Below are 27,139 nucleotides of genomic sequence, written 5' to 3'. Positions count from 1 at the left end.
GGTTCAGTAAAGGCATTCCTGCCATGTTTAGCAGCGCCCTGCAGGGCTGTGTCTGGCGGTGTCACATTGTATCACTTCTCATTCCTCCTCCCATTCTCTGGGCATTGGCATCTCACCGTCATCACGACAACTTCCTATGTTCCCGCCCCTTAGCAACCTAGTGACTGACGTCTGCGTACACCAATCAGATTACAGAATCCTAGAGTGACGGTGGCTGCTAGCCAATGAGCGCGCTCGGAGGCGGGACATCCGCTGTGTGTGCTCCTGGATGTAGATCAGCTGCTGTGACTGTCGCTCCGGTTCAGGTGTCTTTTTTTCCCGGTTTCTCCTCCAACATGCTCGGTACAGACAAACTCCCCATCGAGGAGACGCTGGAGGACAGTCCTCAGGTCAGGGCCCGGTTATTCTGTTTAATTGGAGTTGACGTCATTTTATGGTATCTGTTGCTGTCTGTGTCAGTATATCAGGATTAGGGGCCCCCAAACACCTGCTTATCATAGTGCAGAGTTGTTCTTTGGGGCCCCCTTTTATGTATAGACTGACCTCTTGGGTCCTGATCCTGTATGGTGACTTACAGCTGACATAGTAATGGTAGGGCTTATATGGAGCTCTAGTGCCCTGCTGGGGCCTTACACAACATTACACCAGGTAACTGCATGAATAGTGATTCCCTAATCTGGCCTGTTTGCCAAGTGGTGTACTTAATTTGTGGATTTCCTGTTCTTGTTCAGGCAGTTCCATAGACATGAGTGGAGCGGCAGGATGCTTGTGGGTGTTACTCCTTTAATTTTTTAATTGGGGTACAAAAGACCCCACGATGTATAATGCACCCCCTATTCTGTTGTCTTTGTGAGAACACCTATCACAGTGCACCTGTCACCTCTCCTGACATGTCTATTGTAGCAGATACTTGCATTTCCCATAATGTAACACTTCTTATAACTCTGCATAGTGTTCCTCTGTTACTCCTCCTGGTAACGCATGAATAAGGCTAGAGCTCCATGGCACCTTTGGCCAGGACTCCTTCACTAATATAAGTGACCGGAAGTGTAGCTGTGAAGGGTAAAAACAGGGAATGATGTTACTTTTCTTCTCAGGATTGGTGGGGTTCTAGTGTTTGTACCCCTCCCAAAGTGATGGCGCACTCTAGGGTTATGCCCAAAGCTGCAGCGTCAGTAAATCAAATCACCAAATCGGACTCCTCCCTTTTTCTTCATCCCATGAACTTGCATGGTACTGTTGAGAATGGCATTTTGCTTATATTAAGGATATTTTATCTACACTGCCCTTAATGGTATAATAATAGGATAATCTATTAATGTGTGAGAGAGAAGCTGAGCTCTGTGATATAATAGTGGGAGAGAAGCTGAACTCTGCTATATAGGGTTGTATGATAGAGGAGAGAAGCTGATCTCTGTGATATATAGGATTATATGGTAGATGGAGAGAAGCTGAGCTCTGTGATATATAGGGTTATATGATAGAGGAGAGAGGCTGAGCTGTGTGATATATAGGATTATATGATAGAGGAGAGAAGCTGAGCTCTGTGATATATAGGGGTATATGATAGAGGAGAGAAGCTGAGCTGTGTGATATATAGGATTATATGATAGAGGGAGAGAAGCTGAGCTCTGCTATATAGGGTTATATGATAGAGGAGAGAAGCTGAGCTCTGTGATATATAGGGTTATATGGTAGATGGAGAGAAGCTGAGCTCTGTAATATATAGGGTTATATGATAGAGGGAGAGAAGCTGAGCTCTGTGATATATAGGATTATATGATAGATGAATACACGGTACTAATAAATATTAAAAGTACAAAACTTTATTGAAAACTACATAAATAGTATACAGACAAAATGAAGGATAAATACCAGCAGAAAAGAAGGCCTGTTTGAGGTGAGCTGCAATAGTAAGTACGGGTAGGTATAAAAGTAAAGGAGGACACTCAGACTAGTAGATATATAAGCCCCAGTAAGTATAAGATAAGATAATCCTTTAATAGTCCCACATTGGGAAAATTTCAGCATGTTACAGCAGCATAGTAATACAGGTACAGGATAATACACAGTAATATAATACAGATGTAGACACACATAAACTGAGAAGAGAAGATATACTAGGAGCCCATAGCAGCTAAGGAAAAACGGAAGAGAAAGAGGAAGACGTCATAATCATTAGTTCTCTGTTCGGAGTGATCTTCGCTTGGTCTGATGTAGATTATACAGCCTGGTCGCGGATGGAAGGAAGGACCTGCGATAGCTCCTTCTCACACTTGGGGTGAAGTTCAATGTGACATGATCACAGTAATAAATGGCATACATATCCACCCTAATAAACAAATGAGTTACAACAATGTACAGCAGCCTGTATGATATACATAGAGGTCAAACCTATAAATACACAGGTCACAAAAATATAAGTAGATGGTAATATGAGGTGATTAATATATATTAGTGACTAGCATCTGCCCGCGACTTCGTCTGCGGGTTGGAGGTGGCGCTGAGCCGCTTATATTTAGCCAATTGCTGTCGCTTGTGATTCGCGGTGCGCACATGTGCCTAGCCTTGTGCACCCCCAGCCCCCATTGCCCCTTGCTTGGCACCGCGGTTTCTCTACCTACCGCCTGCCTCTAGCTCCCCTTCCGCACACTTGCCCTCTTCGACTCCCGGGCTGATGCCCCTTCCCGCCCTGGTAGCTACGTCCTACCTCTGTCTTGCATGGGCCGGGCCACCTCCCACCCCTGCGGCGACCCCAACCTCGCAGGGCCCCCGTCTCTCCTGCTGCACCTCGGCTCTGCCTCCCCAGCCCCTCTCTCCCGTGGCACCCCCTTACTCTCCCACGGCTCCTACCTGACTGCCAACCCCCCCTCCCAAGCAATCCCCCCCCCCCCTTCCCCAGTCGGCACCCCCAACCACCCCCCTCTCTCCAGCAACCCCCCCTCCCCCCACAAAATCCCCTGCCGTGACAACCCCTCTCCCGCAGATGAATGACGCACCGTACTTACCAAAGCTTGGCCCGCGACAGTGTGTGCGCATGCAGACAGAGGCTGCCTGGTCTGTACATGCTGAAGTGTGTTGCAGACTGTATAGGCCGCAGCCGCTGCAGTACACGTGGCGGCTCCACAGTACGGCTGCTTATTCGGTACGCTCCGGAGCGTTGAGAGCCGCCATGTTATTTTGCTTGCTGGCCGGCTAATCGCTCCGCCCACACAGTCGGGCCAGCCAACTGAGGAGCACGGCTCAAGTGCCTGTGATGATGTGATCTAAGGTCCTTGAGCAAATTCCGGAGTGCAAATTGCCGTTAGTGCCTGTGAACTCCGGTGGTCTACGCCGATATTAAGTAGTCTATATTTCAATCCGGTTCCCAAGGTATGTATGTGTGAAATTTGAGGCAAATCCATTCAGGCTTTTAGGCGTGATTGAGGAACAAACATCCAAACACACAAAAATTTAGTAGGATAGGATATAATATTAGTAGGATAGGATTTATAATATTAGTAGGATAGGATGACAAGGTAAGTATGTACAACCCTCAGTACACAATGAAAGATAGAAGTTAAATAACTCAATGCTAAATAGCAACCACCTGACATGTATAGCTAAAAATAGTAATAATGCATTGAGGAAACAACACAAGTGTAGTACACATGTACTGATGAAGATACGGTAAGTGTCAGAAAACCAACTCAAATATCAACTGATACAACATCAGATGGTGCGACAGAATAATAAGATAAGATAAGATAATCCTTTAATAGTCCCACCTTGGGGAAATTTCAGACCTTGGGGAAATTTCAATAAGAGGTGATTACAGTGTAATATGTATATGTTGTAAAAAGTAACTATATGTATGCCTAAGGGCTCGTTCACATCTGCGCCCGGGACTCATTTCTGCAGGTTTCCGTTTCCTGCACAAAACAGGGCAGGAGATGGAAACCTGCCGGCATCTTTCAAACCCATTCAAAAGAAGTGTCTGGCCGTGAGCGCCGGTGAGTGTTTTATGCTCTCTGCGGCTAAACCGTTTTTTTTTTTAAAACCGGACACAGAGTTGGACATGCAGTACTCTGTGTCCAGTTTAAAAAAAAAAAACGGTTTTGCCGCGGAGAGCATAAAACGGTCACCGGTGCTCACGGCCGGACTCGGCATGGCAGGTTTCCGTCTTCTGCATGCAGAAGACGGAAACCTGATAACGGAGTCCAGACACTGGTGTGAACCCAGCGATAGTGTCCAATTTAAGGTTCAAAGTGTCATAGGAGGGACGCCAGTATACTAAAATATAAGAACTGTGTCTTACTGACGTACCGGAGCCATGCCTAATATAGAGAGTCGCAGTAACTGTGATTACATACCCATAATTTGCAGAGTTGCACAGGCCGCTCACCAGATCAGACCCTCCCCGTCCCCTACACACGTTTCGGCGCAATGTGCCTTTTTTTGGGGGGAAGCTCTGTAATATATAGGGATATATAATAGAGGGAGAGAAGCTGTGCTCTGTAATATATAGGGTTATATGATTTGGATGTGGATATCTGAGAATAAAGCAGAGTAAATCCCGGACTCCTAGGAGAGACAGTGAGAGTCCTGATCACCCCTCCTATAGTCAGTGACTGGCTGCTTTCTGTGTTCGCACACTGATACGGAGCTGTCGGTCACTGTGTGGGGTCACTTTCATTGTAACATAAGGGTTGTACAGTATTGTAACTTGCTTCTGCTGACTGCATTTTCCAGTATAATATCTGTGTCAGTTTGCAGATCTCCTGAGCCCCTGCTATACATGTACGACCCTGTGTTATATGTTCCCTTTACCTCTGTTGTACATGTATTCTGCAGGAAGGGGTTAAGGAGCGCTCTCCAGGGTGACACAATGTTACAGTTACATTGTGACGTTACAGTGAGAAGTCATAGAGACATCCGACTGCTGTAGAAATAGTCTCATACATATTTATACACATGATACTACATTTGCCTCAGGCGACAGCCCTGTACAGGAGAGTAAGGCTTTGGACCTTATATATGTACTTATGTTAGATCTCATACTGAGATGTTAGGACCGCTAGATGTCTCAAATGGTGATAACGTGGTGAGCACAGACCTGTACGGCCCCCCGAGTGATCCGGGCTAGTGGCTCAGTACTAGAAGAGCCCCTAGCCTGAAGATAAGTGACCTATATACATGTAGGGCAGAATGGGAACTATGTCTTCTTAAGGAAACTTTACCTTTTCAAATTAACTTTTGGTGTACTGAGACAAACATGCCCTGCTAAGATTTCTAGGAAAAGGATATGCAAATAAGTTCTCCTTGGTAGAAAATGGGGAACTTTCTCGAGAAGTTCCTGATTTTTCATCAAGGACACTTATTTGCATCTACGTTTGGCCACAGAGCAGTCAGTGTGCCCATGCTGACACCTCTCCACAGCCCAAATCACCTGAATCTGAACACGTACTACCCACCTAAACATTGTACAGACCAAAGCGCACCCCTAATATTTCACCCACCCTTTAAAATTATATTCATTGGCTTAAAATACACCTTAAGGGTGCATTCACACTGAGTAAACGCTAGCTTATTCTGTAGAGTAAAATTACACTTGTAAATTTTGCTATCCCATTGACTTCAATGACATTTTTACAGGCGTATTTTTTACAGGCGTATTTTTTACAGGCGTATTTTTACACTTGTAAAAAAATATCATTGAAGTCACTGGGATAGCAAAATTTACAAGTGTAATTTTACTCTACAAAATAAGCTAGCGTTTACTCAGTGTGAATGCACCCTAAAAATGCGCAGTGGAGAGTTTGCTCTGTGACCTCTGAACCCAGTAGTTACTGCGGCTCCCCCAGATTCATCAGTAGCAACACCAGAACAGAATCCCCCGACTCTTATTTCCAGACATATACACCGGCCACTAAACCCAAACATGGTGTAGAAGCCTCACCTCTGTAATTGTTTACCCTGCCGTCTAGCAGTGTATATGGTAAGGAGGTATGCTATCATGTTGTAATATCTATTGTATTATACTGTGTGCAGGATATGTATATCGCAGCTCATAGTGTGCATGTGCTCTTATTTTCAGACCCGCTCTCTTCTTGGAGTGTTTGAGGAAGATGCAGCAGCCATCTCCAGTTACTGCAGTCAGCTCTATCATGCCATGCGCAGGATTTATGATGCCCAGGTACCGTCCTCTAAACTGCATTATGTATAGTTCTTTTATTAATTTATTAGGCGGCGTGACATCTGCCCTAGGCGTCCCTACAGCGTTGATCTATCTAAAATCATCCGCCAATTTCATTTAAAGGGATTCTACCATTAAAACCTTTTTTGTGTGGATAAGACGTTGGAATAGCCTTTAGAAAGGCTATTCGTCTCTTACCTGTAGACGTGGTCTCCGCTGTGCCGGTCCTTAGAATTACCAGTTTTTACTGGTATGCAAATGAGTTCTCTCACAGCAATGGGGGCGGGCGCCAGCGCTCAAACAGCGATGAGGGCGTCCTCACCGCTGCCAGAGAATTGTCTCCAGCGCCACCTCCTTTTTCGTCTGCAGCGTCATCTTCAATGTCTTCTTCCGGCGCAGGCTCGTAACTTCTAGGCGTTGGGCCTTGAGCAGAGCAGACTGTGCAGGCGCACAGGCCACGGGAAAATGGCCGCTTGCACAGTATTGTTAGTGGCCATTTTCCGGTGGCCTGTGCGCCTGCACAGTCTGCTCTGCTCAAGGCCTGACGCCTAGAAGTTACGAGCCTGCGCCGGAAGAAGAAATTGAAGATGACACTGCGGACAAAGAAGGAGGCGGCGCTGGACCTTTAATAAGAACAAAAACCTGACAGACACCATTATAGGCAATGAGGTCTGTTGGTGTCCACTATTTGAGCAGTCCATTCCTCTGGTCACCCAGTGGACGAGAAGAAGGAGCATTTGGTGCTAGTGTGAACGTAGTGTAAAATATGTATAGGGATTTAAGGAGGCTTTCTTGGATTAGGATACTCAAGGCCCATGACGTTAGATTAATACCAGATAAGTCGGGTCTGACTCTTAGCACCCCCATCCTCATCAATAGGAAGGGATTGCAACACATGGATGAAAGCTTCAGCCTCGGCCTGTGTGCCCACATGCCATGAATATTGTAAGGGCGGTTCAGGATATTGTAGTTTCAATAGGATAAGGCTGCAATACCCTGCATGGCTACCACTAGGTAAATGGCGGGCAGGTAGACGATGAAGCTGCAGTGCTCTCCTGTGTGCCACTGATAGGTATGGGTGTCTGTGGTCAGACCCTGAACCCATCTAGTACCGAGGACCATTCCTAACATAAGGCCATTAATACAAGTACCAACCTTCCCCGGGGTCTGCGATGGCTGCAGGAAAATGGTACAAAGTCTAGGGAAGCAGAACAATGGAGGGAGAAAGTGGTAATAGAAGGAGAGGGTAAGAGAACCTTGGAGGGAAGGGGGAGAAAATAGAGGGAAAAGAAAAGGGGGATAAGGTGCAAAGTAGGGAGGTGAGGGGCACCAGGGACAACTACCATCCCCCATCCAAACAGACTGCATTATTAATTTGACAAGTTCACTTTAAATCAAATATGTAAAAATCAAAGATTATATATTTTTTATAACCTACAACCACAAATCTAAAATCTAAGCACAGGAAATAGAAGAAGTGGTCAGATCTAAGACGCTGTATGCCAACCTTGTGGTTAATATGTCAGATATCACTTCCCCTCTTACAAGAAGTGTCTTGTATGTGCTAAGTAGCTGCTGTTATAGTCATGCTTTTAGTTTAAGGATCTAAGTATTATTGGACTGCATCTCTAGTGTACTTGATAGTTAAAGGGAATGCACCATTGTTCCCACCTATCACTTCACAACGGGACAGGTTATCACCAGTGGTGGGGTCAGAACGGTGCGACTTCTACTGACCAATAGAACAGCCAAGGTGCAATGGTGATTCAGAGCTGTGATGTAGAACTATGAAGGGTCAGGAAACTTTCCCTTTCAGTTCCACTGTCTCCAGTCACCATCTCCTGGGTCCCACATTCTCCTCCATCATGGCAGCGTGACTGTAGTACAGTGCAGTGTGGTATTCAGTGGCTGTGAAGAGATGTGACGCCACATGGTTAAAACATCACTTTGATCATCAGCCATCATGTGACCGGCCCTTGCACAGAATTCAGACAGTGGATGGATTTACATAGCTATCTGTGGCAAATTTCTGGCTTAAAGGGGTTTTCCTATAAAAACATGTTATCCCCTATCCAAGAATTCTTGCACAGATTACTATTTCAGTTGAAGACTGTTTTTACTGCATTGAATTTTTGTTTGCACAGGGAATCCGTTTTTTGCATCTGTTTACATGTTTTGTTTTGGTTTTTTTTGCTTGTTGGAAAAGTGCAGATATTTTCGCTTTTCCATCCAGAAAGAAAGCATTCATTAATTTTTTTTTTATTGCATCCAGTAAAAACAACTGATCCTCTGTCTTAAACTGAAATTTTGGAATGAAAGCCGCCCAAATCCTAATTCACATGACCGAGTGTGCGCAGGCTGATGGTCGCCCGAGGGGGGCCTACGATGGTCTGTTATGTTCTGATGAACATAAAGCAGGTTCTATCCTGCTCTGTGTCATTGCAACAGAATCCATCAGAAGCCCCCATAGAGCTAAATACATTCAGATGCCATGCCGCCAACTCTGCTCTACATAGAACGGTATACCCGTCATGTGCATGAGTCCTAAGGCCTTATTCACACCTCAGTGTTTTGCATCAGTAATTGACATAACCAGAAACAGGTTGGAAAACAACAGGTGCAAATCTTTCTGATCTGTGTATAGCCTGCACTCATAGTTTTGGTCTTGTTGCAGATCACATAAGTGTGAATAAGCTCTAAGTCTACAGTCTGATAAGGAACCAGATTCATCATCGAGCCTGACCCAATGTCTTAGAGACGTCTAGGTTTTTGCTGTTTAAAATTTAGAAGGATTAGTAAATCTTTTTTTCCCTTAATATTGTATTTCCATGTAATTTTCTGATTGTTATTTTGTGTCACCAGAATGAATTAAGTGCGGCCACTCATCTGACATCCAAACTTCTGAAAGAGTATGAGAAGCAGGTACGTGGCCAATCCAGTACGGTGTCTGCCACCTAAAGGAACACTAAACAGAAAAAATACCTGGGGCAGCACGGTGGCTCAGTGGTTGGCACTGCAGCCTTGCAGGTCTGTGTTCCTGGGTTCAAATCCTGCCAAGAACAACATCTGCAAGGAGTTTGTTCTCCCCGTGTTTGTGTGGATTTCCTCCCATTCTACAAAGACATACTGATAGGAAAAAAAAAGTACATTGTGATCCCTATATGGGGCTCACAATCTACATAAAAAAAAATAAAATAAAATAAAAATACTATAAGTTAACGGACGATCTTGCCCTTGCTTTGAGGATTTTCTGTATGTTTCTTAAGCTCTATTCATACTAGCAGGTTTATTTTCAGCTGTGTTTCTCTTGAAAGGGAGCCTTCACGCGATGTAACGCTGCGCTCATTCTGATTGTAAAAACATGTTCAGAATGAGTGCGTAAAAAGCAGCTCCCATTAACTTGAATGGGAGCCGGCATATGTGCGCTCCCCATTGAAATCAATGGGAGGTTTTTTTTCCCTACGCGTGTAATAAATTAAAAGCATAATAGAGAAAAAAGCCTCCCATTGATTTCAATGGGGAGCGCACGTATGCCGGCTCCCATTCAAGTTAATGGGAGCTGCTTTTTACGCACTCATTCTGAACGTGTTTTTACAATCAGAATGAGCTCCGCGTTATATCGTGTGAAGGCTCCCAAAGAGTTCTATTCCTTGCAGGATACGTTTTTCTTTTTCATAAACACATTGCCTACAGTGAGCGTATCACATCTGTAAGTAAGGCGCGTCGGTTTTACAGAAAAAATCTTGATCTATTTTCTGCAGTTTTTTTTTTTAATGAAGATTTTTGGATTTTCTGCATATAAAAACCTGACTAGCACTCCACTTCTGAATGTGGTGTGACTGTGCCATCTCTTCCTACTGCAGCATGGATCTGCACAGGGAGCGGAGCGCTCATATCAGGCTTGGGTTGCTCTTTTACCCTGTGTTATGGGTGAGACACTTACTGATGATAAACCAGCGTTATTGCTTAGTATGTGCAATATACTCAGTGCAAAGTACAATGTATACAGACCGCGAAGTCATCATTTCTGACCAGTTTTCCTTTATTGTATTTTATGGGAAAAAATAATTATGAAAAATAAAAATGTTTGAATGTTGCGGGTGTTTTTTCATCGCAGTAATTTATGTTGTTTTTGAGGAAGGATATAGAATTCCATATCTGCTACAATGTATCCTATATATGTTGTGTGTAGCATTGACTTTTTTTTCTGTTGTATCCTTTTATTTGCAGCGGTTTCCTCTAGGGGGCGATGATGAGGTGATGACTTCAACCTTACAACAGTTTTCAAAAGTGATTGATGAAGTAAGTGTCTGTTACATATTCTTGGGAGATGTCTCAGTCCGCATTCTTATGCAGTGATATATTTGCCCCCTCCCCAGTTTCCATGTAATTGTAAGATTGTGGCTTTTTTGCAACAAGACTTCATACAGTCGATGACTGTGTAATTCTTAGTTTCCCCTCTGGTGGCGCTCTATGTCGCATGTTCTGCCAGGAGATAATAGATTTTTCATAGCACACGCACACACCATAAAGGGGTATTATTAGCTATGGGGTATACCCTACCTGGGAACTTTATGGCATATCCTTTGTTCGATAAGTTTGGGTTCCTCATTTGTCTTGAGAAGGCAGACACAGCCGTCCTCCAAACTAAGTATAGAACCACTCATGAGCATCCACCTCTCAACTCATAGCACGTGTGAGATGGGGGGTTGGGAGTCTCCATTCTCAAGATAGGAGAAGGTCCCAGGGTAGAACACACAAATATCATAAATGTCCCTGAATGGATTACCCGTTTAAGGTATAGCCTTAAAATTGTAGTAGATGTGAGATGAGGAGGCTGGCTATAGTCAGGGGTTGGGGGATCCCCTGCATTTAACATGGGGACCCACACCAATCTGACTTTTAGGGCATATCCTATGGATATGTACTAAATATCTAAGATGATGATACCCCCCAACGTCACACATCCTCTTTAAGGTGGAGCTTTCCTTTAAATGGCCGCTTGTATATGTATTTTACAATATCCACCTGTCTGTCTTGTCAGTGACAGTAACGCTGCTCTGTCCCATTGTCACCTCTTGCCCTCCCACAGCTGAGCTCCTGCCATGCCGTCTTATCCACGCAGCTGGCTGACGCCATGATGTTTCCCATTAGCCAGTTCAAAGAGAGGGATTTAAAAGGTAACGCTATACGTCCCCCGAGCCTGGACATTACTGCCATTTATTACATACTCTTATTTCCAATTTCCTCTCTGTTTTACGTTATAGAAATCCTGACTTTAAAGGAAATTTTCCAGATCGCCAGCAATGGTATGTAATATATATATAATATATATATAGCACTGCGTATACCTTGTTAGGAGGCGGATTGCATCATCAGCGTTGGTGTATACATTAAATCAGTTCCCACAGTAGTATATATGAGTCATATAGCATGTATGGGTGGATCAGGATGTGTGAAACCATTAGGCAGACGTGTAATGTTCTGAAATATTGAGTGGAGCTCTACAAATGATGGGGGTCGGGCTTTGCGTCTGTAATCCTATTCGCCATGGAAACCTAGTTGATATAATTGGGTTTGATGGTTATGACATTTTTGGCAAGTATATGTAGTTTACAGTGTTGTGAGAAATATATATATAGGGAGAGAGATATAGATATATCTATTTATGTGGCTACGCAATACTTAGAGGGAATACTTATCTAGGATATTTATAATATAACCTTAGGATATGCCATGGATAGGGCATACAATGTACGGTGTAAATACATATGTATATTATGTTATATATCTTGTGGGTGAGTAGTATTTATGTCTTTTCTTCTTCTTAGATCATGATGTAGCAATCCACAGATACAGCCGTCTGTCTAAGAAGCGAGAGAATGAGAAGGTGATCCCTTTCCAATTAGCTAACAACAAAAACACATTTACCCCAAAAAACCCTTAAGGGCGTGTTTACACCTGCACCCGGTCTCTGCTTTGCAGGTTTCCGTCTTCTGCCCGAGAAACTGGACAGGAGACGGAAACCTGGCAGTAAGTTTTCAAACCCATTCTTTTGAATGGATTTGCAAAGTGTCCGCCCTTGAACGTCTTCTGCCTCTCTGTGGCGAAACCGTTTTTTTTTTAACCGGACACAAAGTCGGACATGCAGGACTTTGTCCAGTTAATAAAAAAAAACGGTTTCTCAGCAGAGACCAGAAGACGCTCATGGGTGGACACTGACTGTCCAGTTTCTCTGGCAGAAGACGGAAACCCACAAAGCAGAGACCGGGCGCAGGTGTGAACCCGCCCTTAGTTACGATTTTGACTTACTCAGTGGCTACCTGTAGGTGGCACTATAATGAATATTGGCTTGGCCTTGTAATGAAATGCTTGGCCTTGCCCTTGTGTAACGTTCTGACCTCTGACTTTATTCCTAGACCAAGTTTGAAGCCACAGAAGACGTTTACATGGCCAGGAAAAAGCAGCATCAGACTATGATGCATTACTTCTGTGCACTGAATACCATCCAATACAAAAAGAAAATTGCAATTTTAGAGCCGCTCTTGGGATACATGCAAGCTCAGGTACGGAGGCTGTTATGGGGATTAGGCTGATAAGAATATGTCAGCGCAGGTATTCATTATATCTGTTCATTATCTTTATCTAGATTAGTTTTTTCAAGATGGGCTCAGAGAACCTCAATGGTCAGTTGGAGGAATTCATGTCAAACATTTCTACAAGTGTGCAGAAGTGAGTAACCTTGGTAGATAAATCCCTTATACATTGTGCTCTCAATTTCTGTTTTATTAGGACATGGAGGAGAAGTTTGAATGGAGCGACAGATAAGCACGTGTGCCCTCTTACTCCATGCAAAGTCTATGAGACTGATGAAGATGGCTGACTACAGCACTAAGCAATCCATATCAGTCCCTTAGACTCTCAGTATAGCTGCAAGGCGCATGTCCAACCACTGTAGAGGGGACACTTCTAGGTGTCAGTGGTGGATCCCTATTGTTGTGTAATAGGAATATATAGGAATTGTACAGAGCAGGTATCCCCAATAAAGGGTTTTCTGAGAACTCTTTCTTAGACCTCATGCAGACGACCAAGCGTGCATCCGATGTGGGGCCAAGTTTGCAGCGGAATGTAGTAGGATGACATGAAGTGACATTCCTTGATACATTCACATCTATGGGGCTTCTGATCCGTTCCAATGGCGTAACATAGGGCCAGCTCTATAATCATCCGTTTCATCATAATAGATGAGTTCAGAATCCCCTATAGACATGCATGCATCAATATCACTACGAGTGTCATCCAACTACATTCTGCTATAAACTTGGCCCCACATCGGATGCACGCTCCGTGACGCTACAATACCTTACAAATCCATCTTGTTTCCGAGATTTCTGTTTGCCAGATAATTTAATCAGCTATAGCATGGGCCATTGAATTTTATAGATTATACGCAGGTTATAGATTAATATGTGACCCTCACTAAGCTGTCTGATGTGTCACATGACTTTATCTATTACAGTGTACGTAGAGAAATGGACACTGATATGGAGACGATGCAGCAAACTATCCAAGACATGGAAGTAGCAAGTGAACCCCTGTATTTGCCCGACCCAGACCCAAAGAAGCTTCCTGTCAACCGTAACTTAACTAGGAAGGCTGGCTACCTCAATATACGCAAGTATGGAAATACTGTGCTCAAGAGTATTACAAGAGTGTTGTTTGTTTCATTGTAACCATTGGATTGTATATTTGTGGCCATACGGTGCTCCAGTGACAGACCTGTCATATCCAGCAGTGTTTCTACCGTTCGTTCTGCAATACAATACTGTGCAAATGTTTTAGGCAGGTGTGGTAAGAATGCTTTCAACAATGGAATGTTATTTTTTTATTTTTTTCCAATGAAAAAAACAAAAAAAAGAAAAGTAAATCCCATGAATATTTGCTGTGACCCTTACCCTTTGCCTTCCATCAGTTCTTCTCACAACATTTGTAGACCATTTTTGGCAGAACTCGGCAGGGAGGTTGTTCCCGCCATCTTGGAGAACTAAGCCTAGATCTTCTGTGGGTATAGGCTTACTCCAATCCTTCTGTCTCTTCGTGTCATCCCCATTTTTCCATACTTGCTTAAAATTTTTGCACATTACTATATGTATGTAGCTCATGAAGTTACTGATATTGTCCAATCAATTCAATAACAATAAGATCATTCCTTACATGCAGAACCTTCTGGGACTGCAAGCCAGTGCCCCACATAGAATAAAAACTTATGTGGCCTCCACCCAGCAGAGGCTGAGGCCCTAAGTTTTCAGTGCATATGTTATACTGGTTTGTGAAGTCTATTATACCTGAATAAGGTGGGTGGATTAGTGCTATGTTTCACCCACTAGTTTTATGGTTTCAGGATGAGTTCACTTTAAGGCCCTGTTCACATGGTGAATTTGATGCTGATTTTGGGATGGATTCCATCCCAAAACCAGCAGCATATTCTGCCTTGCATTGTTTTCGATGGGAGGCAGAGATTGCAGCAGGACGCTCGTTCTTGCTGCGGATTCCACAGCTCGATCTGCTGCAGAAAATTAATAGGAATCTGAGTCCGATGTCTGCCTTTAATTCCTCTTCATTTTCTGACTTGTGAATGGGGCCTAAGTTTAAACATATCTTCTATAGCCAGGACAAGTGTCTGATCTGTAGAGGTCCAACCTCTTCCCCCGATCTATCACATGACCAGTCGTTCTGAGCCCCCTGTTTGAATAGAGCAGTGTGTTTGCCCATCCGTAAATAGGGAGAACGCCCTTTCCCATGGTCTGTGGTGATCCCATAGTTTGGACCTACCACAGACTCACATTTACGCCATCTTTACTTGTGATACAATCCCTTTAAAGAAGACCTTTCACTACCTGGGGCACATGTGGTTTTATATATTGCTAGAAAGCCGACAGTGCGCTAAATTCAGCTCACTGTCGGCTTTTACGATCTGTGCCCCAGGTGAAGAGTTATCGGTGCCTGTACCGTAGCTCTTCACCACCAGAAGGGCGTTCCTGACAGTCAGTCAGGAACACCCTTCCTCACAGTAGCGCCTATAGCGCTGTACTGTGTGAGCGGGGAGGAGGCCTCCTCCCCTCCTGAAAGTGCTCACCCATAGACTAGTCCTGGGGGAGACGTCCTCACCGCTCTGACAGTACAGCGCTATAGGCACTACTGTGAGGAAGTGCGTTCCTGACTGACTATCAGGAACGCCCTTCTGATAGTGAAGAGCTATGGTAGCGGCACCGATAGCTCCTCACCTGGGGCACAGATCATGAAAGCCGATAGTGTGCTGAATTCAGCGCTCTGTCAGCTTTCTAGTGGCATATAACACTGCATGTGCCCCAAGTGGTGAAAGGTCTTCTATAAGGTGACAATCTCTGATACTGTTTTATCTACCTGCATGACTAAGTCTCGGTTTCTTTTCTGTTTCAGTAAGACGGGTCTGGTGTCCTCTACTTGGGAGAGACAATACTTTTTCACTCAGGGAGGTAATCTTATGAGCCAGGCGAGGGGAGATGTGGCCGGTGGTCTGGTGATGGACATAGACAACTGCTCTGTGATGGCTGTGGACTCTGAAGATCGAAGATACTGTTTCCAAATCACATCCTTTGATGGGAAAAAGTTGGTTTCACCTTAATTATCTCCTTACTGTGAATGTGTAATGTTAAAGGGGTTATCCAGTTTCTAATATTGATGTTCTTAGGATAGGCCATCCATTTTAGATCTGTCAGGGTTCAACGAGGAACCCAGCAGATTCAGTCTTGCGTACAGTGTGGATCATGCATATGTGTTCATGCTTGGAGCCGCGCTGCCCACTCACCTTGCAAAATGTAGCAGTGGTTTTATATACTGCAACATTGTCACATAGACTTGGGCAACTTTTGCAGCGGGGTCCCAGTTGTCAGACTCTACAGATGTAATATTGATGGCCATAAATATTAGAAACTTGATAACCCCATTTGAAATGCTGCACGTTTTGCTGCCCATGCGGTCTCGCTTTGCTGTACGTTGCCATTATATTTTTCTCCAGTAACACAACAATGATCTTTCCAATGGTTTTGTGCACAGAAGAGGATTTTATAAGTAGAAATTTTATCATCCTATGAACCATTTACCTTAGGAAAATCTGAGAGGAGACCGTATATATGTCAGAGATGAGCGCTGGTGTCCCAATGCCAGTTATACAGAGCCTTTCAAAAAGTGTAGGGATAGGTGGTATGGGGCCCCCAAAATAGAGGAGGCCAGATGGGAAACCTGAATGTACGTCAACTCGCTGGACCTGGGGAGGCTAAACCTGGATTGTAGCTCTGCAAATGGTAAAAGAGTCCGAGTCCTATAGTCAATGATGTCAGCTGACCTAAAGGGACCCACTCTCAGTCACGGGACAGCCAGTAACCTAGTGAGTCCAGGCGGGTAGTTGGGATGGAGGAGAAAAACAGTTATTTAGGAACGTGGTGAGGAAATGGGAAAGCAGGACGTACAGATGTGCCAAACATCCCTAGTATGTGCCACAGGGCCCAACAAACTAGACCCAGAAGGGGGGAGTGGGGGCTGGACCAAAGCAGGGAGCTAGGGTGGTGCAGGGCAAAAGCCCAATAATCATTTACATTCATATCAATGGGGTTGTCTTAATGTTAAGAACATGGATTTCGGCAAACCCCTATCAGAATACAAAAGTCTTAGAAGTTTCTGCACCAAATGTTTTATGCAGTATAGCAGAGAGACATGTGCATGTGAGACCCTCATGTATCAGGTGTTTATGTATGTCCTGTAGATTCTCCTTACTGTGTGAGATGGGATTCGTTCCTTGATACGGATTTTTGCAGTGGTTTAGGAATAATATGTATTTGCTTCTTTGCAGGTCTGTAATTCTGCAAGCAGAGAGCAGGAAGGACAGTGAAGAGGTAAAGGCACTTATATCCTTTATTGTCTTTATTTCATTTCAATATTTCCTATAGAAAATAACCTAAAATAAATCCCATCTACCTTACATTGTGGCCGGGTTCTGTTTTCTTCTAAGCAAGTATAGGTATGATACAATGAAAATGAAAAACTTAGACAAATCCTAAGAACTTGGCTTAGCATTTCACATATAGCATCCTATTACTATAACTATGAAATTAACCCTTTGTTCTTGTGTGTATGTTGCAGTGGATTGCTACAATAAATAACATCTCCAAACGTATATACCTAACAGAAAATCCTGAGGTGAGTATATATACTGTATATATCACCATGCACATATATACACTTGCATATTTTGTGAATTGGGAGATGGGAGAAAGTTGCTGCCAAACACCCCTGATAGCTTATGTTCTGGGACAGCAAAACGATTGGGCACTAAAAGTTAAAGTCCATGATCCGTAATCTAATGTGTGTTGGAGGCCTCTCACTTTCCTGGACCGATGGCATCACGTTCATTGGTTACATGGTACAGAAACAACTCGGTCCCATTCAAGTGAATGGGGCTGACCTGCAATACCAAGCACATCCCCTATGGAATGTATGGTGCTGTGCTTTATATTCAATCAAATGGCTGCAGTGTTCGCCTCTCCGGCCAGCTGATTTGGTTGTTGTACCATTGTACCCCCCTTCATCTATTATTGATGACTTCTCCTAAGGATTGGTCATCAGTATGTAAGTCCTGGACTCCCCCTTTACATTCTTGTGTAACCACAGGCTAAAAGTGTTTTATTTCTTTAGTTATTTATTGCAGATTTAATTTCTATATTGAACATTTTCAACACAGGAAACTGCTGCTCGAGTAAACCAGTCAGCCATAGAAGCGGTGACTCCATCCCCATCTTTCCAGCAACGACACGAGAGCATGCGGCCTGTGTAAGTGAACCCTAAATGGCTCTAGAGACGGTGAAGGCATTGCTGTTAGGCTCTATGCACACGACTGTGTCCTGTGTCAATGTCCCGGCAGGTTTTTCATGGATAGCCCACTGACCCATTCATCCCCATGGTCCTATACCTGACAGTCTTGTGGCTCGGGCCCATGATGACTTGTGTCAACCGTGTGCTGTTTTACTACAGACCACAAGCGCACTGTCGTGGGGAAAAGGAAGTTTTATTATTGATCTTTGGAAGTCTGAGAATTTTTTTAGGGTTAGCTGTGACTATATAGGAGTATATATCTATCACCGGGCCCGGGGAATAGACTCTGCTGTCATTGTAGAGAGGCGAGATGAAAGGGGCAGCAGATTATACCGCAGCTATTTCTGAATAGTCCCTGGCTTTACCTGGTATTCACTTCAAGATTCAAGAGTCCGCATGGTAATTCTTCCCTGGTAATAGGACACGGTGAAGATTGTGGAGCTATCCTGTGACCTCCTGACCATGGGGTCTGGGTTATTCTTGTTTCTGTCTTATCTTTGGGCACAATTTCTATTGAAATGTCACTTGCTGGAGTCCAGTTTCGGCCTGATGTGAGGTTACTATGTCTAAACTGCTTCTATTTTGGGGAGTAGGATTGGCATGAGAAGCCGTGTCTCTAACAAAGACATGTCTCTGAATGTTACACTAGGTATTTCTAAGGAACATTCAGTCTAGAAACTCGTCCATCTCTGTTTGCAGAGTTCACTGGATCCTCCTGAAGTTAGGCATGTGGGAGAGCACAGGCGTCTAAAGGGTGTTCCCATTTTAGCAAATTACTGGATAGGGAATAACTTGCAGATGTCTCAGACCCCACCGATCAGGAGAAGGGACAGTTAGTTCCCCCTTCCTTGAAAGACATGTAGTACGACTGATATAATCAAATCAAATCAAACAAGCTTTATTGGCACCTCCGAATAGATATTTGGCATTGCCAAAGCTAGTATATACACTGCTGCATTCATTTCAGTGGTAGCCCTGGAGATGGGCAAGGCCTATATTTCGGACCCGCCGACCAACCTGAAAGTCAACCCCTGTCCATTGGAGGGGATAAATCACTTTAATGTCCTGACTTTCTCTAAAATTCTAAAGAGGTCTGAACAATTCCTTTTTGTTAGGTTTCCCTTACATCAAGGGTGCAAAACCTATACTGGTCCAAAGGCCTTATTGTGTCACTGACCTAATTCCAAGGACTGCACTAAAGCTTAAAGGGATTTTATCATTAGAATCCCATTTTTAGCTAAACCCATGTTGGAATAGCTTTAAGAAAGGCTATTCTTCCCCTACCTTTAGAAGTCTTCTCAGCGCCGCCAGTGTCACAGTCTATTGCGCCGTACTGTGAGAGGGGGCATTGCTTACCGCCAAGCCATAACGCCTATGGACGAGTACTATCAGGAGGGGAGGAGGCGTTCCTCACCACTCTCAAAGTACAGCTCTATAGGCGCTACTTTGAGGAAGGGCGTCCCTTACTGTCAGAAACGCCCTTCTGACAGTGAAGAGCTACGGTAGCGGCACCGATAGCTCTTCACCGGGGGCACAGATCGGGAAAGCCGCGTGAATTCAGCGCACTGTTGGCTTTCTAGCAGTGTATAAAACCACATGTTCCCCAGGAGGTGAAAGGTCCTCTTTAAGGTTTTTCCAACATGGGTTTAGCTTAAAACGGGATTTTAATGATAAAATCCCTTTAAAGGGTATTACCCGTATGGTTCCCTTCTTCCCCTGTTAGCATTTTGGAGAGCAGGACACCAGGTAAGCATATTTCATTTTGTCAAGGATTCTGGGTACACTGCCTAACATTTTAAAATCTACATTGGAGAACGTGGCATGCACAGACAACTGCCTCATATACTGCTTTCTTAAGTGCCAAACAGGTCAAGAGACCTCCTTCTTAGGTATGGGGGATGCAGAGATGGATACACAGTGTACTATTACTACGTGCTTGTCCCTGCTCCTGAGCCCTGGGCTTCTCCTCTTCTCTCATTGACATTGGGACTACATGTGGAGCGGCCGGACTCTGACAAGCTTTCCTGTGTCCAGATAGATGGCAATGTGGGCCACATGGGGCTCTGAGATTGCAGATTGTACCTCTTGCCTTTCAACAAGCTGATCACAGGGTGTTTCACAAGTAATAGGGGGAACCAAACGGCAAATGTGTACAGCTTTTTCAATTTTCTTGCAGCGCCACCGTAGGGTAAATAAAGTATTACACAATGAAAATGAATGGGTTGCCATGTCCTGTATACATTTAGCAGAGTCTCTTTGACCATGTCATGTTTGTTGTATAACTAGGGTAAGGGTCTAAGGGTCCTTGATGTCAGACCTGCTCCATGTATTTAGAATTCCCTAATATTATACGATAGGTTTTCCAGATAAGACAACCCCCTTAAACATGTGAAGTCTTTCTGTACTTGCTGTTCTTACAGTGCATTCCATTATGGATTACAAGGGAATACTTGGGAGACTTGGCCGTGTTCTCCTTTCCATTGCAAGACAATCTTCTTGCTATCCTGAGGTTTAGCAGTGAGCTGGTCATATTCTATAAAAACCACATGTAATGCCAATGACTCATTAGAGGTTATGTACTGCAGCGATCTGACCACAGCATTTCTATTACTTGGACTATCCTGATAGGATGGGCCTACATACACTTTAGGTTGCAAAATGTTCCTATATTAACTATTAAGTTACAGAAGAGCACTACATTGCACACAACTCAATGTGTCTCTATGAGCCGCCCCTGTAGCGCGATAGGTAAAACTGGAATATATCTGGCTGTGTGTTTCTAGCCTCAGTGTTTCCATTCACGGGCAGTCAGCTAAGACCTTGAAAATGATCAGTAATTGAAATGTACGTGTCTCAGAAAGTTGTAATTTAGAGCAGAGTGATCACTTCTCCCTTTCTTTTGCAGACAGTCTCGTCCTCGCACCACTCGCACCAACAGCACTGGCTCAGTGGGCTCGGATTCCTCCGCTTTAACTGCTCTCTCCCTGGACTCCATTGTAGCGCCGGACACCCCCATACAGTTTGACATCATTTCACCAGTCAGTGAAGACCAGTCTGGACAACCCAGGACTCCAGGACAGTCTGGCAGGTACAAAAATTGCAATGTGTTGTCACATTTTTAGCTCTGGATTTATCATTTTTCACTTCTTTCTTGCGTCTTTGACACGGTGCACTGAGCTTATACAGAATACCTTGTCGCAATCTTGTCACTGGTTATTTTATTTTGCAGGAGAACAAATCCTTTTGGAGAATCTGGAGAAAAATCAGAATCTGAAGGTAATTTTTATTTGTGACCCTTAGCTCTGTAGGCTTTATGAGCCTAGGACATGGCTGTGCATCAGTCTGAATAGCTCAATTATTATTTCACCTTTCTTACGAATTTAGACTCCATCCTTCATCAATTGTTCATTGTACGTTTCCTGGGATCCATGGAAGTGAAAGCAGATGACTGTCCGGAAGTCGTATATGAAACTATGCGCCAAATCTTAGCGGCTCGTGCAATACACAACATCTTCCGGATGACTGAGTCGCACCTCCTTGTTACTTGTGACTGCTTAAAGTAAGTTATGTGGATTTATTACTAGAAGGAAGTGTGAAGAGATGCGAGTACAGTATGTCCTATCTAACTCCTGCTTACCCTTGTCATTCTAGGCTGATCGATCCTCAGACGCAAGTGACAAGACTGAGGGTGAGTGTAATAACCTTTATATGTAAGGCCATGTACACACTACAGACTTCTTCTTACACTAGGTTCACACTAGCGTTTGGGTTTTCTTCCTTGGATTCGCATGGAGACCCGAAAGACAGAGATCTGCAGATCCCATAGACTATATTGGGGTCTGGCCAGTTTGTGCCAGAATCACTGGTGGAGAGAAATGTCTTCCTTGTAGGAATTTTCTCTCCACCAATTGTAAGCGGATTATGCGGCGGAGTCTTCTACAGAGACTCCAACATGAGTGTGAGTCTTAGTTACAGTGGCCGCTGGTGACGTCTATCCAGTTATGTTACAATATTATGTGAAGGACATGACTGACCATTAGAGGGCAGTATTCTAAGGCATTTTAAGGTGGCATACCAGTGATGTAGTGGTGGTGGTGGCATAGACTTCAGGCAGAGGGGTCAGTAAGGGATGTGCCATGTTCAGATGTTCTGTTGTCCACCCTGTATGTACCATGGCTATTTATTATGGATCTGTACAACAGAAATCCTGCAATGTGCATGAACCCCGAGGGTTGCAACAGTCTGGTTGCTAAATTTGATGCCTAGAGCTGTACATCTTTATCACCTGAGGGTGCAGGGATTACAGCTAGGGGGCGGTATTGCAGGTTATTTTGGCATTTCACCTTCTTTCGGTGCAGATACTGTGGCTTTAAAAGTAGTTTATACATCTTATACAGGACCAATGGGCCAACATCTAATCCACTGATCCCTGGTATATAGATTCATTGTAATTGTTTGTTGTTTTTCAGTTTCCGCTACCAAATGTGGTTTTATACGCCACACATCAGGAGAACAAGCGTCTGTTTGGCTTCGTGCTCAGAACAGCAGGCGGGCGGACAGAGGGAAGAGCGGTCTCTGTCTGCTATATATTTGAGTCAAACAATGAAGGAGAGAAGGTAAATGTAATGTATCCTTAGGTCTGAATGTCCTGGAAGATTGTGTAGGTCTCCAGTCCTCATATTGGTAGTGCGGTCTCTGGAGTGTTAATGGCTCCAGCGGTCTCTCTGCATGTGCCACTCTCCATACTGTAGAGGATTTGGTGCTGGGAGCCAGTAAGGCAGGCTGGGGACGTTGGGTTTTGGGTGACCCATTGTGGAAGTGGGGATTATAAGTTATTGTGTCGATTAAGGTCCCTAAACTGGCAAGTCGCGGAATGGAAAGTGTCATGTTTCCATGGGACCAGAGATGGCGTCATTCAGATTGTAAGCATGTCGTTTCTTGGTATAGACTGTACAGCGTCTTATATGATACAAGTAGGTCTCCTTTGAAGTGGGCTAACAGAAGTACATCTACTGTATACTTTATTAAAGGGGTGCTCCCATCTTACAAAGCGTATAGCTTCGATGTACAATCACTATTTGATATGTGGGGATCTGACCTCATGGACCCTAACCAATTCTGAGGATGAAGGGGTCAAAGCACTGAATAAGCACTGTGGCCTCTTTACTGCAGCATCTCATCCACTTAGCTGTGCAGGGACCCCATACACTTGGCCAGGAACCAGTGTGCAGTGTTACCTCCGTGCAGAGACCCCTTTATTCTCCTGATAAGTGAGTGTCCCAGAGGAGGGAATCCAAGTGTACATAAAGTGATAAGCCATCAGGACAAGGGTCGACTGAGGGCTAATAAAATGTCGTGCATGTAGAAACATCAGACCCGTGCGGTGTTAATAAATGCACTTTCTAAATCCAGTGGGGACCTAATCTTCTGGATCTATCCACAGATTTGTGACTCAGTCGGCCTGGCCAAACAGATTGCGCTTCATGCCGAGCTGGTAAGTGAATATCCATTCTTTGCAATCATTGTGTATAGTTTCCTTACACATCCTAAATTGTCTTATTATTTGTCTTCAAGGACCGAAGAGCTAGTGAAAAGCAGAAGGAAATTGAGAAAGTAAAGGAAAAGCAAGAGAAAGAAATCAGTAAACAGAAGCAGATAGAAAAGGTATTGTGCCTGGTGTGCATGTGGAAAATAGTATCGGGGGGGGGGGGGGGGTTGGTTTTTCTGCCTGAAACAGCGCCACCATTGTCCATGGACTGTGACTGGTATTACGGCTCAGCCACATTCTCTTAAGAGGAATGAACTTTTAAAAACAAACACAGCCCATAACAAGGGTATTTTGGGAGAAGAAAGCACACTAGTTTTTCTTATTCTGGGCAGCTCCTTTAAGGGACAAGATTCATCTGGAGAATCCACACTGATACCAAAAGGGCAAAAACCAAAATCTCCATTTATTGTTTCAGGACTTGGAAGAGCAGAGTCGATTGATAGCAGCTTCCAACAGACCCAACCAGACGGGCCTAGAGGGACATTTTGTTGTTCTTGGCGCCAACCAATCAGAGGATGGCGACCACAGCGAGAACGGAAAGAAGAAAGGGGAATCTGAGGCGTGAGGCTGGCCTCAAGCAGAGACTTGTCAGCGACACCATCCTGCTCACGTCTATGGCACAAGAAGCATGTGAGGCTGAAGTAGCAGAGCTCTTGTATAGCTATGGTTATCCTGAAAGCCTTTAGGTAATATATGCAGCAGATCTGACAGACGGCCCCGATTCACGGACCGGCGACTTCACCTCGGTCAAATCTGATTATTATTTTTTTGGTAAATTTTACAAAACAGATGGGAGATTTGGGGTCTTGGTGGTTTGTTGTCTCTTACATGGAATTCTGCTTTCCCACTCCTCTGCTGTTGGTTGGAGTTTCTTACTGTTGGTATACGATTGTGTCTATATACATACTAATATGTGACAGGGGACAATTTTTCATCTCTATCACTTTTGGGGGAGAGGTATCACAAATAGTGCAAAGCAATAATGGAGTAGTCGCCCAGATTCCATCTTATGTATTTTGGAAAAAGAAAAGCCGCAACCTGATTCCCGTTGGAAACTGCTTCTTGCTTTGCACCAGTTCTTTAAATCTCCTCCGGTGTGTGCAGAGACTCTCTATAAACCTTTATTTAAAGGGGCTCTCCGGGGTCGCTCTTTTCTCCACCACTTACCTGTGCTATGTGGGCTGGCTTTAATATAGTCCGCCGGCCCCCATAGCACAGTAGGAAGGAGATGGAGCAACCCGGGGGCCAGAACCAGCCCAGAACTCCCAGGTACAGTATCTACAACCAGAGAAAGTAGAAAGAAATTCCTGGTGAGTCTCATTTAAAGGCATCTTGTACGCATACTTTCGGCTATGGTTCTGTCTGGGAACCCCGGTGATGGCTAGGGCCACTGCCGAAGCAGCGTACTTGTGTAGATGTCCTGGTCTACTTGTCCCATGACAGTCCTTTTTGTAATGTATATGATCCATCAATTAGATGGGTTATCCAAATTAGTTAGATGGATGGTCTGGCCTTTGGGACCCCTAAAGTTGCCAAAAGTGAAGGGCTCAGATCCCTATTCTTGACTGGTAAGCAGAACAAGCCTATAATGTACCTCTCCATAGTTGTGAATAGAAGCATCAGAAATATCCAGTCTAAGGTGCCACAACATTGCGTGCCATGTCTAATGGTTGGCAGCCTATGGCGCCTAGAGATCAGCTTGGCTCCTAGTGACGGGTTCCCTAAAAGTGGATTTATCCTACAGTAAAGAAGGTGTCTTCTGCACCCCAGCTCTGGCCATTCATGTCACACATCTTAAGAATCCTCCGTCCTTGGAGTTTGTTTCACATTACATAGACTTTTAATTCTATTCATCCAAAGCCAAATTTCCTATTACGATTTGTGTCATATGGACTATGAGCCTATATGAATTCATTTCTTTGTGAATGTAATCTTTTGCACTAATCTTTGTATATAGATTAATAACTCATTGAAGGGGGTTAACCATGATTGGGGGGAAAAAAACACCTTTTTTATCTTAAGAAACAGTGCCACTTTTGGCCACAGGCTGTGTTTGGTACTGCAGTTCAGTCCCAATCACATGTAATGTAATACCAGAGCCAGCCTATGGACAGACGTGGTCTTCTTTCTGGAAGGACAAGAAATCCCTCCTTGTTTCCTAATCCCGGACAGTGCTTAGAGGTCAAACTTGACCAGGGAATTTCTCTGACTAGATGTCCATGTCTGAAGGCTAATATTTTCCGAACAGTTGGTAACTTATAGACAGGTTCGCTGGTTTATTTGCTTTATGTTTTTTGATGGGAAAGGTTATTTGCTTATGATATTTGTAAATTGATCTTTGTAATGCATTTCTATATTCATCTATATACCACTGCTGAGGTGTCAGATGTATTTAAAGGGTTTATCTGGTTTTGAATTGTCCAAAAATAGTCAATAGGCTTAATAGGACTTTAAAGTGAACTTGCCACAATGTCTTATGTGTAGGCCCATGTTATAGAGCAAGAGGAGCTGAGCAGATTGATATATAGTTTAGTAGGAAAATATTCTGAATAACTTTAATTCACGTTCCTGCTCACTGGGGATATTTGAATCCAGTGGGCGGGGCTAATCAATGATTGACAATGATCACTGTATGATTCACTGCATAATAAGATCAGATTTTTATTTTTATTTTTTTTACCTAAAAGTCCTTTTATTCAGAAATACTCTTGTATAATGATATAGTATGTGAAATGTTTGCTGTACGCCACAGGTTGGAGACCATTGTGTTATACCGTACATTCGACTCCCATGCCATATACAACCAGATACGATCCCTCTGTTTGACGCCATTTGACTTCCAGAGGCAAAGCAAATCTGCCTGGTGCATAAACCATCAAATTTGGGTCATTTATGCCCCACTGCAGGAATGCCCTCTAAATGCCTACTTTTGGACAGGGTTTTTATACCATGCTCCTTTTTGTAGTCTGGTTCACAGGATTGTACCGCTAAAATTGGGACTGTATGCATATATGACCTTACAGAGCAGGGGTAGGCAACAGTCGCCACTCCAGCTGTTGTAAAACTACAACTCCCAGCATGCATACTTGCTCTGTTGTTCTTGGAACTCCCATGGAAGTGAATGGAGCATGTTGGGAGTTGTAGCCTCACGGTAGCTTAAGGTTGCTGACCCCTGTTATAGAGAGAGGTGGCCATCTTCCTCTGACTAGACTATACGCCCAGTTTTAGATGGAATTCTCTCATCTTGACCATGTTTGCTCTGGTTAATGGACGCTTTGTAGTACCGGAAGAGAAACATAGGGGGAGATGTTTCAGAACTGGTTCAAAGCAAAAGTGGAGTTTTCCATTGCAACCAATCAAATTCTTCCTTTCATTTTTTAGAAGGCCTGATTGGTTGTCATACATTTCCCCCATAAACTTTACCTTGATCATTGCTTTACATTGATTATTTTTTTTAATTGTTTTTTTTTTGTTTTGTTTTTAAGGTGAAAATATTTATGGTCTGTGCC

General features: G+C 43.9%; 1 protein-coding gene across 1 annotated transcript; it reads left to right on the top strand.

Moving 5' to 3' along the window:
• Positions 1 to 252: 252 nt before the first annotated feature.
• Positions 253 to 27,139, top strand: APPL1 (adaptor protein, phosphotyrosine interacting with PH domain and leucine zipper 1). Its single transcript, XM_075286748.1, has 22 exons — positions 253 to 389; positions 6,077 to 6,175; positions 9,038 to 9,097; positions 10,406 to 10,477; positions 11,268 to 11,355; positions 11,443 to 11,484; positions 12,007 to 12,065; positions 12,595 to 12,741; positions 12,825 to 12,907; positions 13,695 to 13,853; positions 15,635 to 15,823; positions 17,064 to 17,106; positions 17,354 to 17,410; positions 17,952 to 18,040; positions 20,988 to 21,170; positions 21,312 to 21,358; positions 21,467 to 21,641; positions 21,734 to 21,770; positions 22,552 to 22,698; positions 23,526 to 23,576; positions 23,657 to 23,746; positions 24,046 to 27,139. The coding sequence occupies exons 1-22, from the start codon at positions 336 to 338 to the stop codon at positions 24,193 to 24,195; spliced, it is 2,121 nt and encodes a 706-aa protein (XP_075142849.1). The 5' UTR covers positions 253 to 335; the 3' UTR covers positions 24,196 to 27,139.

The sequence above is a fragment of the Leptodactylus fuscus genome, chromosome 9, assembly GCF_031893055.1.
Source record: "Leptodactylus fuscus isolate aLepFus1 chromosome 9, aLepFus1.hap2, whole genome shotgun sequence".
Taxonomy (NCBI): domain Eukaryota; kingdom Metazoa; phylum Chordata; class Amphibia; order Anura; family Leptodactylidae; genus Leptodactylus; species Leptodactylus fuscus.
This window is presented reverse-complemented; position numbering and strand designations above follow the sequence as displayed.